Below are 19,316 nucleotides of genomic sequence, written 5' to 3' on the forward strand. Positions count from 1 at the left end.
ATCATCTAATTTGTGTTAAAAAACAAAATTCAACTGAGTAAATTTGAAGACCAAATTGGTTTTATTCAGCAATTTGTGAATTGGGCAGCATCCTTCTAGCAATAGAAAGGAGCTCCAAAAAATTCAATAAAATGAGAGACTTTTGTAAGCAGTAAGGGGCAGGGACAAGGAAAGAGGAGTTACCTCATCTTTCTTTGTGGGATGGAAGGGGTCTATCTGGCAGATTACCTCACTAAATGCTGACTGGGAAATTCCAGATTTACTGGTTTAAGATTCCATTTTGGAAGAGGTTGAAACTGCAGTTAGGTTAGCTGTTAAGTCTTGGTTTGCTGATGTGGGGCTTACCACATTTGAGTCTATTTTGGGCCTGTGGTCTCTCTCTCTCTTTTTTTTTTTTTTTTTAACACTTGTTTCTCTGTATACCTGTAAACAGAAGTTAAATTTTGGCAAGAATATTTTATAGGCAGTGCAGCTATGCTTCATATTGTTTTACATCAGGATTCTCTTGATCTGGCTGCTCACATTTAGTGATGCCACATTTGATCAGGGGTTTGGGTGGTGATGGCCTGCCCCTTCCTTTGTCGATATGGTTTTCCCTCGTCTGGCCAGCAAGTGGTTGTAGGGTAATGATTTAGCACTCCATAAATATCCAGTTTTTCAACAACCCGAGAAGTTTCTTTGATTGAGGGGAACTATCATTGTCCTCTGTCTCAAAAGGCTAACCTGTGTGTGCGTCTTCAGGAGGAATCTATATAGAACAGTGAAGAAGGAACTCAGACCAGCCAAATTAAATCTAATGGAAGAAAAGATGTTGCAGCCACATTTTTCTCCTATGCAAGAGTAGATGTAAGAGGTAGATGGGAGAGATTTTTAAAAAAATCAGAAAGATTTTAATAAGAGTTGAAAGGAAAGATGATCATAGGTAATTGTATTTAATAGACATTTTGTGTATGAGTGTCCTTAACTAATAACACCACAAAGACCTTCATCCAAACTAAATCTAACAATAACAACAACAAAAAGCCTCTGAAATGCCCATTTTCTTCCAGTAAGATAAGCTTCAAAGAGTAAAAAAATCTAAAAAAAACAAATCTCAGGTATAATTTAAAAGCTTTCCTACATTGGAGAGGACAGCCTAGGTGCCCCCTGAAGCTGGCATGAGAAGGCTGATTTAACTACATTGAAAGTGACAGAAGAAAGAATGACTTTACAAATGTAAGATACATCCGTTCCAGAAAATTGCTAAACTTGTGAATACAGCAGACAAGCTGTAAAACTTTCAGTGGAGGCTGTGAAGAACAGAATTGATGCCCCAGAGCAAAGACTCATTGATGCTGGAGATAAAGGAACATAGCACAGCCAAATTAAAACACCCAAAGCTAAAAAAAAGTCTGAAAAATGGAAGAACACTGAAAAAACATGAAATCAAGCTACATAGAACAGTAGAAAACACCAGTACCTTCATTTATGTCTTAATTTCTTTGACTGTGGTTTCTGTAACACGTTTGATTTAGATAACATTTCTCAAGATGGGTTTTTAGAACCCCAGAGCATCATGCCTGAGATGCCCTGAAATGACAATGCCTAGATATTTAAATTTGCCAAGTGTTTAATCTTCATTGCAGAGATAGGATTTTATAAGCTGCCAAGTGTAAAGAGAAAATATAAAGATGCATATGAGTAAGAATGACTTTAGATCTTACCTTTTAGATTTTGGAGAAGTGTAAGAGTTTAGGGTAAAAGAAATAAAACAAACAAACAAAAAAAACCAGTGGAAGTAATACACTTTGGTATGCTATCTAGCCAAACCCACTTTTCTTTCTTTGAAGATAGAAGATCCCTTAACACATGGAACACATAGAACAATATATCAGTAAAGTACTTAGTAGCTGGAGTTCTCCTTCCAGAATCCAGATGATCAAGAATTAGATAGAATTTGTAGTTTATTCTGTTTATATATGATTGTGATTCTAGCTTGCACCCTGCTATTCTTAGAAAACCACAGATAAAGTAAGGAACTAATAAAGAATTGAGTTGAAAGTACGATAAATAAGATTCAACTGACAAAAAACTAAATGCTGAGAAAGAGATGTATTTTTTTTCCAAATGTACATACATCTTTCAGAAAAATATTGGTCATTAACTTGAACAAAAATATGTATACTTAATATAAAAATGTTATGGTTCAAATTATCAGAACATAATATATTAAAATTAATATAACAAAAATTAAAATATGGGCAGCCACATGAAAATTAAAATAAAATTCTTGTATGTATAAGACAAGAAATCCATAACAATAAGAGCTGCCTTAGAATAAAAAAAATTTGTAATGGTTGTAGTTGTATTTTCATGGATTGCTGTCAAACCTATATGTAAAAAAAGAACTTTACCAATTTAAATGTCTATATTAGACAGAAAAAGAGAAACAAAATTGATACACATAGTGTGCTCCAGACAGGGAAAATAAAATTAAGCAGAAATAAAATTATAATAGTTGGTTTTTTTCAGAAATTTTGTCAAAGTGAAAATTATCAAGTCATTTATTTAGACAAAGAGTAAAAGGTAAATAGGGTCAGGAGAAGAGCTGTAATAATTAACATGCAGGAAAACCAAAATACTTGAGAGAATATTATTTTTAGGTAGATGATGTTAATTAATGGCTCAGGTCAAAATCAGAAGTAATTAAAGTGTATGCATGCCTGTGTGTGTGTGTGTGTGTGTGTGTGTGTGAGAGAGAGAGAGAATATTATTTTTAGGTAGATGATGTTAATTAATGGCTCAGGTCAAAATCAGAAGTAATTAAAGTGTATGCATGCCTGTGTGTGTGTGTGTGTGTGTGTGTGTGTGTGTGTGTGTGTGTGTGTGTGTGTGTGTGAGAGAGAGAGAGAGAGAACTGCCAAAGTGGATACAGCTAGAAGTAGAAATTGTAACTAGAATGTACCTCCTCAAATTACTTTTTGAAGAGGTAAGGTATAATTAAATCAAATAAATAAAAACAACTGTATCATAAACCCAGAGTCATAACAAATTAGCAAAGAAAAGAGCACCTAGCCCTGATGGGGATTTACTTTGGAGAATTTTTCGGAAGTTTAAAGAACAGTTATTCAGTGAATAATTAACTGTAGCTTCAAAATATAGAAAGGGACATTGTTAATTATCTGATTCATTTTGTGAACATTTTGTTTTGACAAATTGATAAAAATACCACTTTTAAAAGAATTTATAGACTGGGGTCATTAACCAGCAAACAGTACAGTACTAGGTAACAATAATTATTTACTCGGAACAAGTAAATTATCCTCAGATACATGGGTAGCGTAATAAAGGCAGTGCTGTTAACACAGAGGAAGGAACTCAAGACTCATTTTTGATTCCTTCTCTATATCCTACCCACAAGAAGATCTTGTCTACTGCCCCTTCTCCACCACCGTCATCCCTCACCTGGATTAACTACAGTCATCTCATATTTTAATCTTCCTATTGTTTTTCACCTCATCCCCTAACAACAGCTTGTTTGCAGTACAGTAGCCAGAATGATCTTTTAAATGTCGTTTCCCTGTGTAAAACCTTTTAGTGGCATCTCTCGAATTCAGGATAAAAATCCAAACTCCCGCTGTCTTTAAGTCAGGTAATTTGGCCACTGCTTCCTTCTCCAACTTTTTCACATGTCCCTCCTCCCCAGGTTTTCCTTGAGTCCAGTTATTTCACACTGAGCTTGTTTCCTTCTCACTGCTCCTCTAGTTGCTGACTTCTCTGCCTGAAATATTCTTCCTTCAGCTCTTGTTACCCAAACACCATCTCCCTTTGGAGGCTTTCCTTGATTCCCCCAGTCTCAAATAGCCCTTCTTCTGTGCAGTCGTTCTCTAACAAAGTTCACGGTTTTGTTTCTTCATGTACTTAACTAAATTGATCTTGTTTACTACTTGTTTATTGTCTGTCTCCTCCTTGCAGAATGTAAGGCCCTTGTTCACTGCTGTCTCCCTAGTGCCTGTGACAGTTTCTGAGATGCTTCATGAATATTCGTTACATGATTGCATGATAGGTCATAATAGGCAAAAGAAGTAAAATAATATTGGGTTAAAAATTTCAGAACTGCTTCCTACCATAACACCAATAGAGATAACATAAATAAAATACCTGGCACAGTTGAAGGCACATAGAAAGTGAACAGTATATGTTCGTTTCTTTCACTTCTAGTAGGAATCTGTAGGCTGGCCAATTCCATATTTAACTCCGGTCTTCCTTGGGATTCTCTCTTGGGAACTGTATGTTTTTGCTATTACAGTACATTCTTGCTTTCTCCTATTCTCTCAACTCAGTGTTTTCCCTATGACATTTATCATAATGATTTATTCATAGCTTGTGTTCTATAGGTGTTTCTTTAAAATTCAGCATGCATTTATTAAGTACCTGTTATGTGTAGTGCATAAAGTTAAATGCAGAAAACAAAATAAAGGCAATGGAAAGGCATATTTTAGTTGTATAGTGGGAAAATGTTGCTCACTTTTAAGGAGATATTTAATAAGTTCGTTTATTTTTTTTTCACCTGGTTAAAAAGTATCATTTGTTAGCATCTTTTTTTAATTTAAATTCAATAACCAACATGTAGTACATCATTAGTTTTTGGTGTAGTGTTCAATGATTCATTAGTTGTGTATAATACCCAGTGCTCATCACATCAAATGCCCTCCTTAATGCCCATCACCCATTTACCCCATCCGCCCACCCACATCCCCTCCAGCAACCCTCAGTTTGTTTCCTGGAGTCAAGAGTCTCTCATGGTTTGTCTCCCTCTCTGATGTCTTCCCATTCAGTTTTCCCTCCCTTCCCCTTTGATCCTCTGCCCTATATCTTATATTCCACATATGAGTGAAACCTTATGATAATTGTCTTTCTCTGGTTGACTTATTTCACTTAGCATAATACACTAATAAGTGCATTTAATAAGATAGATTTGAATTTATAAAAATAAAAGATGTTGACACCCTGAAATGTAATAAAATAAATGTGGAAAGGAAAGTAAAAAATAAAAATTTACCAACGTATGTGATAAAATCTTACTATGCAGAATAGACGAAGATTTGATAGAAATGTGTATGGTCTGTAATAGATTTTTTTTTAAAGAAATTGACTATTTTATTTTTTTTAGATATTTATTTATTTGTCAGAGAGAGAGAGAGAGCGAGCACAAGCAGGGAGGAGCGGCAGGCAGAGGGAGAAGCAGGCTCCCTGCTGAGCAAGGAGCCTGATGCTGGACTCCATCCCAGGACCCTGGGATCATGGAGATCATGACCTGAGCCGAAGGCAGACGCTTAATGACTGAGCCACCCAGGCGTCCCTAGAATTTTGTTTTGACAGATAGTTGGAGAGAAACATCACATGTAAAAATATTAAGAGAAAAACTTTATGAAGAATATATAGTTTTTCTAGCAATGAAGCATAGCTTAGACATCTCGAGAGGACATTTTTTTAAGTAAAAGATTTACTTAAGAAACAAAATGTGGTGCAAAAAAAAGTACAAAAGCATTGTAATGTAAAAGCATCAAAAACAAAAACAACAGAAGTGGGTTCTAATCCCTTTTTTTCTAAGCCTTTTTGCTTCTATGCCCCCTTAATTTTTTTTTTTTAATTAGACTATTTTTAAGAGCAATTTAGGTTCACAGCAAAATTTCATGGAGGGTACAGGAGAAATATATACCCCTTGCCTCTGCTCAGTTTCCCCCACTGTCAAAGTCCTGCACCAGAATGGTGCATTTATTACAAAAGATGAACCTACACTGACCCATCTTTATGACCCAAAGTCCCTAGTTTATATTAGGCTTCACTCTTGGTGTATATTCTGTGGGTTTTGACAAATATAATGACTTGTATTCACCATTACCGTGTCACACAGAGTAGTTTCATTGCCCTAAAAATACTCTGCCTATTGGTCCCTCTCTCCCTGCTTAGCCCCGACAACCATGGATCTTTTTGGTATCTCCATAGTTTGCCTTTTCCAAAATGTTATGTTTATAGTAGGAATCATATGCTATATAGTCTTTCTAGATAGATTTTTTTTTTTGCTTAAAAATATGCATTTAAGTTTCCTTCATGTGTTTTCATAGCTTGATAGATCATTTCTTCTTAGCACTCAATAATATTCCACTGTCTAGATATAACACAGATTATTTATCCATTCACCTACTGAAGGACATTTGGTTGCTCCAAGTTTTGGCAGTTGTGAATAAAGCTGCAGTAAGTGTTTGCCAAGCAATTTTTTGTTCCCTGCCAGTCACAACCTTTCTGGGGTTCAATTTGCTCAATCTGTAAACTGTAGCTGATGATTCTTAAGGATTCTGAGGTTTGAAATGATATGGTTATCTAGATAAAAATCATTAAATCTTATGTTATACTGATTATGAATAACTTAGGTAGGCCTATATGCTGAAGACATTATAAGCTGGTAAAGCCTTTCTGATAGAAAGCAGTCTGGTTCTATATAAACTAAAATTATACTCTGTTCAGGTCATTCTATTTTGGGGGGTGTACTTCAAGTAAATCCAAATGGAAGTTATAACATTTTTTCTTTAAGCAAAGATTTTCATAGGGTAATTTAAAAAAATTTTTTAAAGAATTTATTTGAGGGCGCCTGGGTGGCTCAGTCGTTAAGCGTCTGCCTTCGGCTCAGGTTGTGATCCCGGCGTCCTGGGATCAAGCCCCGCATCGGGCCCCCTGCTCCACGGGAGGCCTGCTTCTCCCTCTCCCACTACCCCTGCTTGTGTTCCCTCTCTCGCTTTGTCTCTCTCTGTCAAATAAATAAAATAAAATCTTTAAAAAAAAAAAGAATTTATTTGAGAGGGAGAGAGGAGGAGTGGTGGGAGGGGCAGAGGGAGAGGGAGAAGCAGGCTTCCATTGAGCAGGGAGCTGACATGGGGCTTGATCCCAGGACCCTGAGATCATGACCTGAGCCGCAGGCAGACGTTTAACAGACTGATTCACCCAGGCTCCCCTGTAGGGTAATTTATTAAAGCCAAATAAAATAAAAACGATGGAAACAATTCAAATGCCCCATAATGGGGAAATGCAGAGTAAATTGTGTGAGGGCAGGGATCATGACTATTTATTCAGACTGATGTGTGCCTAGCACCTCACTCAGTGTGGTGTTCTATAAATATTGACTGAATGTAAAAATACTGAAAAAGAACTTAGGGGAGAGAGAAGAGCTTTTGCTGAATATAGAAGATTCGATGGCATTCTGCTTTTCCCTTTGTTTGCTGCTTTGCATTTCTCTTTGCTGCACTCAGTTGTACCCGCTGTTACGTGCTGGACTCCACACTCGCCCCTTTACTGACCCCAGTGAACGTCGTAGGCATGTGATACAGTAGGCCTCACATAGCAGCTTCTCCTTGGACAAGGACATCACCGTGGCTGTACAGGAGCTAGAGCAAGAGTAGCCTGTGTGTCCCCATTTTGCCAGGGCAGTCTCAGTCTGTGCTGGCTGTCTCAGTGTAAAGCTTGATAGCAGCTTCCGCTCTCAAAGGTAGCTGGGTTCGGACAGCAGGGTGCCATTTAGCTGAGGCTCTGACTTTCTGTTTACTTCAGTGCTATAGTTGTGAAACATTTTCTTGATTTTTCAGTTTACTTTAATGAAATTTTTTTTAATGCTCAATGGATGATTGTGAGATACAAAGAAAATCAAATGAGGCCCTATCACCACAGAATTTCACTTTAATGCTTTTTCCTTGTTAGTTATTTTGGTAACTCATAACCTCCTTCAGAATCAGAAGTGTTCCTAGATCCAATCTCCTTCCATGGCCTCATCCATTTAGAAGACCTTTTTCTGGTTTGCCTCTGGCTGCATGCCTTCCTCTCTTGTGGAACTTGAAGGAATATTCCTAAGAACCTGTGCCCCTACCAGTGCACTCTGGGTATTTGGGATAATGGAATTCCTTGCCCAAACACCTTTGAACCTGCTTCTGGGGCCTGTGTGGATCTCTTCCCTTGGATACATGCACACAAGGCCCCTCACAGTGCCCGCTAAGCCAGGGATGGGAGGAGAAGGGAGTGGACAGCAGGTCAGTGGCAGGAGGTGGGCAGGCTCCCTGCAACCTTACACATGGCAGAATTCAAGAATTCTAATTTTGGACCCAGCCTTCAGGGTCATTTAAATGTGTATTCCTCAAGGTACGGGAATAGAACATATTTTTTATAGTAGTTTATTAGCTTGACTTAACCGCTTTTAGATATTTAAACACTTGGTATCTGATCCTCCAATTACATTCTTGCCATGGACCCCACAAATATCAGGGGTAGGCCCACTCATGGTAAAACCTAAAATCCTTACCGTGGCACATGAGATCCTCCATAATCTGCTCCTGCCCTTCCCCCGCCTGGCTCCAGCTGCACTAGCTTCCTCACTGTTCCAGAACAGTCCAGGCGTGCTTCCATCTCAGGTCCTTTCACTCCCTGCTGGTGCTTCTTGGAATGCTCTTCTTCCAGGTATCCATGTGACCTCTTCCTTCATGTCCTTCAGCTCTCCCCGCCTCCTTCCCTCCTCCCTGGGCCCCCCTCCAAGCAGCAACCCCTCCCACCGCCATCATTATTTTATCAGTGAGACCTCGCTGGGCTAATCTTTCCAAAATTTTACTATCCCCACAAAGACTGACTGTCTCCTTCCCTGCTTTTTACTTACTTCTAACTTTTTTATAGTGATGCATGTCAAGGGAAGAAATAAAAAATTAAACTAGGTCCCTCCCCTAAGTATCTTTCTTTTAACCCCTCCTTAGATATAAAATGTTTTTTCCTTAAAAATTTTCTATTTTAGTTTTTGTGTCTTAAAGTCATTTATGTAAGCCACTTTAAAGAATCACCTGGGTCTCCAAGTCTACTTATTTAAAGCAGCAGTCCCCCTACCCTGCCCTCAGTTTTTTAAGGGTAACCATCTTCAGCTTTCTTAAATGATTCTTTTGGTATTTCCCAGTGTGTCTACATAACAAACATACTTCTATTGCTACTTCCTAACTTTTCAATTTTAGGCATTACCAACTTCTTTCCCCTGCAGAGGATGAAAGCTAAGGTTCCCCTTATCACTGGCACACCCTGTGCGCACACACACACGATCCAACTCTCCCTCTTCTCGGTATTGAGTTGTGATTTGGGGTAGATCAAGATTCAGTGCTTTTAAAACTGGAAACACCAGTCACAGCTGACCCATGTTGTAGACTGTGATTACTTTTCCTATAGCATTTTATTTTTCCTGGAATTAAAAATTATGGTTTTGATTTGCTTACTTTTCTGGGTTATTAGCATCCGTGCTCCCGCAGACTGCCCTAGTTATGTATGTCTTTTTTCAGTATGTTCACACTTCTGTATGCTCTTGTTTTTGTTTCTGAGTCTTAATCTTTTTAAATCTGGATGGGTATTCTCACAGTCAGGCCTTATTTGACTGAAATCATAGAGACACCTCTAAGAAGGCTTGTTTATCCCCAATAGGACATTGGGCAGTCACTGCAGATTTGTTTGTTTCAAATATGTTGCTATGTGAACAAATAATGAAAATGTAACTATGTACCATGAATTTCTGTATGGTTCTCTTTCATGTGTTATAATTAAGATACCTTTTATTCCAAAAATAGAGAATGTATTCTTATATTTCATTGTTTTACAAAAAGCATATTAGGAATTACTGGAATAATTTTAATAAATTTAAATGTATAAATAAATAAATTTAAATATATTTTGTATATATATTTTATTTATAAATAAATATATATTGTATTGTATTGTATTCTTTATTTATAGGCTCTTAAAATTAGAGAGATCTGTAATTGCCCACCACTTTCTGGACCAGACCCTCGATTACTATTCAAACTCAGCATGAAGCATTTCCTGGAAGAATCAGAGAAAGAAGACCTAAAAATCACTGCCGAGAAACAGAAAATGGATACTCTCACCATTCAACAACAGAAGCAAATACCCTTAACATATATAGTTGAGAAAAGAACTGGCAGTTGAATTAAAATTTATGAGACATGGGATATATGAAGAATGCAGCATTCGTTACCATTTTTATGTTATTTTTTAAAAAATGATGTTTGAAATAAAAAAATGTATATTCAGGGTCAAATCATGTATATTACAAGTATTATCTAAATTCTTCTAGGTATTTTCATGAAATATTGATGTATTTTAATCTATTTTAAAGTATCTTCAATGAGGAAAATGTCACAGAATAAATTTATATTACACATTTTACTCTGTCTCATACTTGCTTTTCATTTGGAAGGCAGACCTCTAGTGGATGAGAAATCGGAATGTGCAGTAATTCTTAATGTGGAGAGAGTTCCAGCCGAGCCTAAACTGGGGTTCAGAGTCTGGGTGGTTATGATGAACTGGGAAGCTGACAATCTGAAGCATCTGTTTGTAGAAATTGATTTGCCCTGGGATAGGATTATGTGGAAGAGGGGACTGTGGGATGAAGAATTTCCTGCTCCTCGCTTATGGACTCTGAGGGAAAAAGGGATATGTAGGGAGAAGCTAAAGAAGCTGTTTTCGTAGGAGGCAAAAGTAGTGCTCGTCATGGTCCAGGCGACAAAGTGTGAAACAAAATGGTAAGAGAGGGTCATTTCCTTGCAGACACAGTGTGCCGCTGATGTTCTGAAGTCCTGACAGAAAGTTGTGTCATCTTGGCTCCTTCACAATACTATGCTTTGGGAATCTCCGGAGTTCTCAGAGAAGGCAACCACCCTGTTCTCATTGAGGGAACCACCAGGAGGGGCAAGAGAAGGTGTCGCCCCCAACTGGATCTCCCTGGGCAGCAGACATGGGCAAAAGGCTGGAAGAAGATGGGTCAGGGAGCACAAGGCACATCCCTGGTGGTACTCAGACGTTACTGTGTTATATTAGTCTGGAAATAAATTTCTAAAATGTATTATTTGTATAAAATTATTTGTACTTCCAAACTGGTGAAGTCTAGTGATGTTGAGGGACATTTTTCTTGAAACACATTATATTACATAGTTTCTTAAGAATTAAAGGGGAAAGAAACGATCGTCTATTGAATGTCTATTCAGAGTTGGGCCAGTCTATTCCCAGACCCCATGAAGTAGGTTGCAGCAGTCTCCTTTCACAGTGAGAACCCAGATTGGAGTGGTTATGTAGTATATCCAGTGCCACTCAGCTAGAAAGAGCAAACCTAGTCTGACTGCATGTCCGTCCATCTCCACAACTCGAAGGTATCTAAGGCTGAGCTATCAGAGGGAACCAGCGCCATCCTCAGGTGCATGTTAGTTTCCTCATGTATGGCTTCAGTACAGGTAAAAATCTAATAATAAAATCAGGATCACTTACCTGCAGGATGGCTTTCCTCCTCTCAGACCCTTCTCTCCCAAACTACATGAAAAGCCTGGGTGAGGCAGGTTAGGAGAGTACAACCTCTCCCCCTGCCTTTGAAAGCCGGTGACTTCTCATTTGGGATGTGTCCTGACACATTTCCTTAGACACAATATGTACCTAGTTGTTAAGAGAATTTCAGGGGCTCTTTAAATTTTTCAGGCTTACTGGAGATTGCTGATGAGGAATTTCTTATCTGCACACAAGACAACACTTGTAAGGAGGAGGTTCAGATGAACTGTTCTCCTAGTCGTCGTTCACACTCCTAGCGATTGCAGTTCCGTCAAAGGCACTCCGTAACATGTAAAGACATTTGGAGAATGTCACCTAGGGGTAAATAGTAAAGCACACCATTAGATTTCCCTGTAGATTTCCTAAAAAATAGCGTAGTGGAGGCCCTAGTCTATTTTTCCTTCCATCCCATTATCGCATCTAATTGTACTGTTCAGACTTCCTAGGAAACATAGAAGTTGACATGTTAGAGCAGAGAAAATATAGAGAGAATACCTTTATAGCGCATATGAAAAAGATTTTTTTAACCCATGAGATCAATAAATGTAAAAGAAATGTTACATTTCAGCTCAGGGTTTTAAGAGAAATTAAATAGCAGTTGGAATGTAATATGTATACGTATGCTCTAAGTTGTATATAGAAAAGACCTCTCTAAGTTCTGCATTTAATTGCATACCATATAGTGTCAGGGCTTTTCACCAGAGGATTTAGGTGTCATTGGCTAGTTGCTCAGTGGTTAGGAGCGTGATGCCAGCAAATACAAGGCACAAATTCAATCTAATCTCTCCTGTAATCTGGGTAGTTGTAGGACCGTCCTCTAAAACTAAACTCAAAGAGAATATGTATATTTACTGCTATGTCTCTAGTACCTAATAATTTTTGGCACATTATGGGTATTCAATTAGTATTTTACTGATACCATACACTCAACATCATCTGGTCAAAGGATAATGAAAAATAAGAAAGATACTTAATGAAATCTCTGCCTCTTTGTAGCCATGGGACCCTGGGCAAGTCACTTCAGCTCTCTAACCCTCATTTATTCATTTGTAAAATGGGGATAAGAGATCTTACCTCATAGGCTGACATGATGATTAAGGCAAATGACGTACTGAAAGCATTTAGCATAACGCATAGAGCTCCAAACATAATAAAAATAGCCACAATCTATTGAATGCTTACTTTATACCAAGCACTGTGCTAAGCATTTTTCAAGCACTGTTGAACCTCACTGCAGCCCTATATGTGATAGATATTCTATTACCCACCCCCCTCCCCATTATAGACCAGGAAACTGATGTTTAGAGGGTTAATGAAACTTACTCAGTGTTATGTGATATATTTCTTAAGATTATTTTACTTGCAAGAACAGAAAAAAAAAACCAAAAAAACACAAGCCTGAAACTCAAGAAAATTTATTGCCTCCCCTAACAAAAAAGCCCAGAAGTACACTAGCTTTGGACATGATTTAGTCCAGAGGATCATGATATCATCAGAGCAGTGATTCTTTTTCACTGTGATTTTTCTCAGCTCTGGCTTCACTCTTCCCTACTGGTGTCAAGATGGCTGCCAGTAGCTGCCAGAGCTACATGTTTCATTCACATCCAGCTGGGAAGAGTGGCTCACCTCACAACTATTGAAACAGAACCTCAATGCTAACTGCACCGGTAACCACCACAGGGGATGGGATAATCCTCACTGGCTGGAGCTGAGGATGGTTACAGTCCACACCATTCAAACAGAGTGGCTAGCATAGAGCCACACGCTCTACTAAGTAGCTGGAATAAAAACCTATTACATTTATCCTCTTTCAGGAGGCAAAGAAACAAGATAATTCTTTGTAGATTTGGTCCCAAATGATACTTAACCTGAGCAAAAACAATGTAGCGTAAGTTCTATGTTGATATGGTAGTGAATTTGCATCATTATATTGGCTTTATCATCTACAACCTGAAGTATCCCTTATCCTCAAAACCAGCCTACGAGAGAAGACTAAGCCTTGGAGGGATTAGGGAAGTTATCCAAGGATGCACTTCAAGTAAATGGCTGAACTGGGATGAGAAGGAAGGTATTCCTGAGTTGTAACCCAGTGCTCCTTCAGCAATTCCACATTCTTTGGAAAAGGAGGTATTACCTTCATTTTTCATCTGGAAACTGAAGCTCAGAGGTAATTAAGCAACTGTGTGCCCAGCACTACTGAGCTCATTATGGCAGAAATGAGATTCAAACCCTCATCTTCTGACTCCAAAGTCTGTGCTCTTCATCCAGTTACTGCCACTTTAGTTGGCAGATCTCATAAAGGAAGTGGCGATGAAAACTGCTCATCTCCCTTCACCCCTCACTTCTGAACAGCGGGGCCAGTACCCTCCTTTCTCTTAATAGCATTCATTTTAATACTCTATAACAGGTGGTAAAAATTTTTTTTTGTAGTTTTTAATTTTATTATGTTATGTTAGTCACCATACAATACATCATTAGTTTTTGATGTAGTGATCCACGATCCATTGTTTTCGTATAACACCCAGTGCTCCATTCAATACGTGCCCTCCTTAATACCCATCACTGGGCTAACCAATCCCCCCTCCCCCCTTCCCTCTAGAACCCTGTTTGTTTCTCAGGTCCATAGTCTCTCATGGTTCATCTCTCCCTCCAATTCCCCCCGCCCATTTTTCCCTTCCTTCTCCTAATGTCCTCCATGTTATTCCTTATGTTCCACAAATAAGTGAAACCATATGATAATTGACTCTCTCTGCTTGACTTATTTCACTTAGCATAATCTCCTCCAGTCCCATCCATGTTGATGTAAAAGTTGGGTATTCATCTTTTCTGATGGCTGAGTAATATTCCGTTGTATATATGGACCACATCTTCTTTATCCATTCATCTGTTGAAGGGCATCTCGGCTCTTTCCACAGTTTGGCTATTGCAGACATTGCTGCTATGAACATTGGGGTACATATGGCCCTTCTTTTCACTACATCTGTGTCTTTGGGGTAAATACCCAGTAGTGCAATTGCTGGGTCATAGGGTAGCTCTATTTTTAAATTTTTGAGGAACCTCCACACTGTTTTCCAAAGTGGCTGTACCAACTTGCATTCCCACCAACAGTGTAAGAGGGTTCCCCTTTCTCCACAACCTCTCCATTTGTTGTTTCTTTCCCTGTCCATTTTGGCCATTCTAACTGGTGTAAGGTGGTATCTCAATGTGGTTTTGATTTGGATTTCCTTGATGGCTAATGATGATGAACATTCTTTCATGTGTCTGTTAGCCATTTGTATGTCTTCTTCAAAGAAGTGTCTGTTCATCACTTCTGCCCACTTTTTGACTTGATTATTTGTTTTTTGGGTGTTGAGTTTGAGAAGTTCTTTATAGATTTTGGATACCAGCCCTTTATCTGTAGTGTCATTTGCAAATATCTTCTCCCATTCTGTGGGTTGCCTCTTTGTTTTGTTGACTGTTTCCTTTGCTGTGCAGAAGCTTTTTATCTTGATGAAGTCCCAAAAGTTCATTTTGGCTTTTGTTTCACTAGCTTTTGGAGATGTATCTTGAAAGAAGTTGCTGTGGCCGATGTCAAAGAGGTTACTGCCTATGTTCTCCTCTAGGATTTTGATGGATTTCTGTCTCACATTGAGGTCTTTCATCCACTTTGAGTTTATCTTTGTGAATGGTGTTAGAGAATGGTCGAGTTTCATTCTTCTGTATATAGCTGTCCAATTTTCCCAGCACCACTTATTGAAGAGACTGTCTTTTTTCCATTGCATGTTTTTTCCTGCTTTGTCAAAGATTATTTGACCATAGAGTTGAGGGTCCATATCTGGGTTCTCTATTCTGTTCCATTGGTCTGTATGTCTGTTTTTGTGCCAGTACCATGCTGTCTTGGTGATCACTGATTTGTAATATAGCTTGAAATTGGGCAACGTGATGCCCCCAGCTTTGTTTTTCTTTTTCAACATCTCCTTGGCGATTCGGGGTCTTTTCTGATTCCATACAAATTTTAGGATTGTTTGTTCCAGCACTTTGAAAAATGTCATTGGAATTTTGATCGGGATGGCATTGAAGGTATAGATTGCTCTGGGTAGTATAGACATTTTAACAATGTTTATTCTTCTGATCCATGAGCATGGAATATTTTTCCATCTTTTTGTGTCTTCTTCAATTTCTTTCATGAGTGTTTTGTAGTTCCTAGAGTATAGATCCTTTACCTCTTTGGTTAGGTTTATTCTGAGGTATCTTATGGTTTTTGGTGCTATTGTAAATGGAATCGTTTCTTTAATTTCTCTTTCAACAGTTGCGTTGTTAGTGTATAAGAAAGCAGCTGATTTCTGTGCATTAATTTTGTATCCTGCCACATTACTGAATTGCTGGATGAGTTCTAGTAATTTGGGGGTGGAGTCTTTTGGGTTTTCCACATAAAGTATCATGTCGTCTGCAAAAAGAGAGAGTTTGACTTCTTCTTTGCCAATTTGAATACCTTTTATTTCTTTTTGTTGTCTGATTGCTGTTGCTAGGACTTCTAGTACTATGTTGAACAACAGTGGTGAGAGTGGGCACCCTTGACGTGTTCCTGACCTTAAGGGAAAGGCTCTCAGCTTTTCCCCATTGAAGATGATATTCGCTGTGGGTTTTTCATAGATGGATTTTATGAGCTTGAGGAATGTTCCCTCTATCCCTATACTCTGGAGAGTTTTAATCAGGAAAGGATGTTGTATTTTGTCAAATGCTTTTTTTGCATCAATTGAGAGGACCATATGGTTCTTCTCCCTCCTCTTATTAATGTGTTCTGTCACACTGATTGATTTGCGAATGTTGAACCACCCTTGCATCCCGGGGATAAATCCCACTTGGTCGTGGTGGATGATCCTTTTAATGTATTGTTGGATCCTATTAGCTAGGATTTTTTGAGGATTTTGGAATCCATATTCATCAGGGATATCGGTCTGAAATTCTCCTTTTTGATGGGGTCCTTGCCTGGTTTGGGGATTAAGGTAATGCTGGCCTCATAGAATGAGTTTGGAAGTTTTCCTTCTGTTTCTATTTTTTGAAACAGCTTCAGTAGAATAGGTATTATTTCTTCTTTGAATGTTTGGTAGAATTCCCCAGGGAATCCATCAGGCCCTGGACTCTTGTTTTTTGGGAGGTTTTTGATCACTGCTTCAATCTCGTTACTGGTTATTGGCCTATTCAGGTTGTCAGTTTCTTCCTGTTTCAGTCTTGGCAGCTTATAGGTTTCCAGGAAGGCCTCCATTTCATCCAGATTGCTCAGTTTATTGGCATATAGTTGTTGATAATAATTTCTAATAATTGTTTCTGTTTCCTTGGTGTTAGTCGTGATCTCTCCCCTTTCATTCATAATTTTATTAATTTGGGTCCTTTCTCTCTTCTTTTGGATAAGTCTGGCCAGTGGTTTATCAATCTTATTAATTCTTTCAAAGAACCAACTTCTAGTTTCGTTGATCTGATCTACTGTGTTTCTGGTTTCTAATTCATTGATTTCTGCTCTAATTGTAATTATTTCTCTTCTAATGCATGGCTTAGGCGTCGTTTGTTGCTTTTTCTCTAGTTCTTTAAGGTGTAGAGTTCGTTGGTGAATTCGGGATTTTTCTATTTTTTTGAGTGAGGCTTGGATGGCTATGTATTTCCCCCTTAGGACCGCCTTTGCAGTATCCCATAGGTTTTGGACCGATGTGTTTTCGTTCTCATTGATTTCCATGAATTGTTTAAGTTCGTCTTTGATTTCTCGGTTGACCCAAACATTCTTGAGCAGAGTGGTCTTTAGCTTCCAAGTGTTTGAATTTCTGCCAAATTTTTTTTTTGTGATTGAATTCCAGTTTTAGAGCATTGTGGTCTGAGAATATGCAGGGAATAATCTCAATCTTTTGGTATCGGTTGAGACCTGATTTGTGAACCAGTATATGGTCTATTCTGGAGAAAGTTCCATGTGCGCTCGAGAATGAGTATTCTGTTGTTTTAGGGTGGAATGTTCTGTAAATATCTATGAGGTCCATCTGGTCCAATGTATCATTCAAAGCTCTTGTTTCCTTGTTGATTTTCTGCTTAGATGATCTGTCCATTGCTGAGAGTGGAGTATTGAGGTCTCCTACAATTAACGTATTGTTATCAATATGACTCTTTATTTTGGTTAACAGTTGGCTTATGTGTATGGCTGCTCCCATGTTGGGAGCATAGATATTTACAATTGTTAGATCTTCTTGTTGGATAGACCCTTTAAGAATGATATAGTGTCCTTCTGTGTCTCTTATTACAGACTTTAGTTTAAAATCTAATTTGTCTGATATAAGAATTGCTACCCCAGCTTCCTTTGAGGTCCGCTGGCATGGAAGATGGATCTCCATCCCTTCACTTTCAGTCTGGATGTATCTTTAGGTTCAAAATGAGTCTCTTGTAGACAGCATATGGATGGGTCCTGTCTTTTTATTCAATCTGCAACCCTGTGCCGTTTTATGGGAGTGTTTAGGCCATTCACATTGAGAGTGATTATTGAAAGATACGAATTAATTGTCATCATGTTGCCTGTGAAGGCGTTGTTTTTATAGATTGTCCCTGTAAATTTCTGTTGTAGATCACTCTTGGGGTCTTTCTCCTTTTATAGAACCCCCCTTAATATTTCTTGCAGGGCCGGCTTAGTGGTCACATATTCTTTCAACTTCTGCCGGTTGTGGAAGCTCTGCATCTCTCCATCCATTCTAAATGAAAGCCTTGCCAGATAAAGTATTCTTGGCTGCATGTTCTTCTCATTTAGTACCCTGAATATGTCTTGCCAGGCCTTTCTGGCTTGCCAGGTCTCTGTGGATAGGTCTGACGTTATTCTGATGTTCCTCCCTCTGTACGTAAGGAATCTCTTCCCCCTAACTGCCCTTAAGATGGTTTCCTTGGTTCTAAGATTTGCAAGTTTTACTATTACATGCCGGGGTGTTGGCCTGTTTTCCTTGATCTTAGGAGGGGTCCTCTCTGCCTCTAGGACTGGAATGTTTGTTTCATTCCCCAGATTAGGGAAGTTCTCAGCTACGATTTGCTCAAATACATCTTCTAGCCCTCTCTCTCTCTCCACTCCCTCCGGGATTCCAATTATTCTGACATTGGAACGCCTCATGGTGTCACTTATTTCTCTGATTCTATTTTCATGGATTCTGAGTTGTTTTTCCCTGGCCTCCTCTTTTCCCTTTTTATCTATTATACTGTCTTCCAGATCGCTTATTCTCTCTTCTGTCTCAGTTACCCTAGCTGTTAGATTATCTAGATTGGATTGGATCTCATTGATAGCATTTTTAAGTTCTGCCAATTCACCTTTTATTTCTGCCCTTAGAGACTCTATGTTGCCATTAATTGATTTCTCCATTCTAGCCATTGTCTTCACAATTGCTAGCCTGAATTCCATCTCTGACATCTTGGTTATATCTGCATCCATTTGTAAATCTGCAGCATAAGTCATAATCTCTGAGTCTTTTCTGTTTTGGGGGCTCCTCCTCCTAGTCATTCTGTTGATGGGTGTTTGAGGGAATGTATAGAGTCGAAATTATTGAACAGAACCCAAGCAAGATGCCAGGTGGTAAAAATATTTTAAGTATATTCATATACATGAGGGATAAAATTCCTGTTAATCATCTTATATTGTGTTTTATTAGAGCCTCAAGAATTCCCTAATCTGTGGTGAGAAATATCTCACACTTCATTACTAGAAAGAGCCCTATCAGTGTATACCCCTTCACAGTTACCCCCCGAATTTCTGTCAGAAAACCAATAGCCTCCAAAGGTAGGCCAGTGACTCCCAGCCTTTTAGTCATCAAAGACTCCTTTTACCTGGCCTGACTGTGTGCATGGACTTTGACAGCAGAGTTCTGTCTTGAAGGGGTGGAGGGTCCAGGCTCATGACCAGGGTTTCTTGCTGTGCTAGCTGTTTAGAAGTTGAGTTC

At 38.6% G+C, this 19,316-nt stretch overlaps 1 protein-coding gene across 3 annotated transcripts in view; it reads left to right on the forward strand.

Moving 5' to 3' along the window:
• The window catches only part of OMA1 (OMA1 zinc metallopeptidase), a 79,568-nt gene extending 69,332 nt beyond the window's left edge, over nt 1-10,236 (forward strand). For all 3 annotated transcript variants that reach the window (XM_078073080.1, XM_036091813.2, XM_078073079.1), the window contains one exon: nt 9,784-10,236. In XM_078073080.1, coding sequence (XP_077929206.1) covers nt 9,784-9,996 — 213 coding nt within the window. In that variant the 3' untranslated portion in view covers nt 9,997-10,236. The remainder of the gene's footprint in view (nt 1-9,783) is intronic.
• The last annotated feature ends 9,080 nt before the right edge of the window (nt 10,237-19,316 follow it).

Source organism: Halichoerus grypus, chromosome 5 (assembly GCF_964656455.1).
Source record: "Halichoerus grypus chromosome 5, mHalGry1.hap1.1, whole genome shotgun sequence".
In the NCBI taxonomy this organism is placed as follows: domain Eukaryota; kingdom Metazoa; phylum Chordata; class Mammalia; order Carnivora; family Phocidae; genus Halichoerus; species Halichoerus grypus.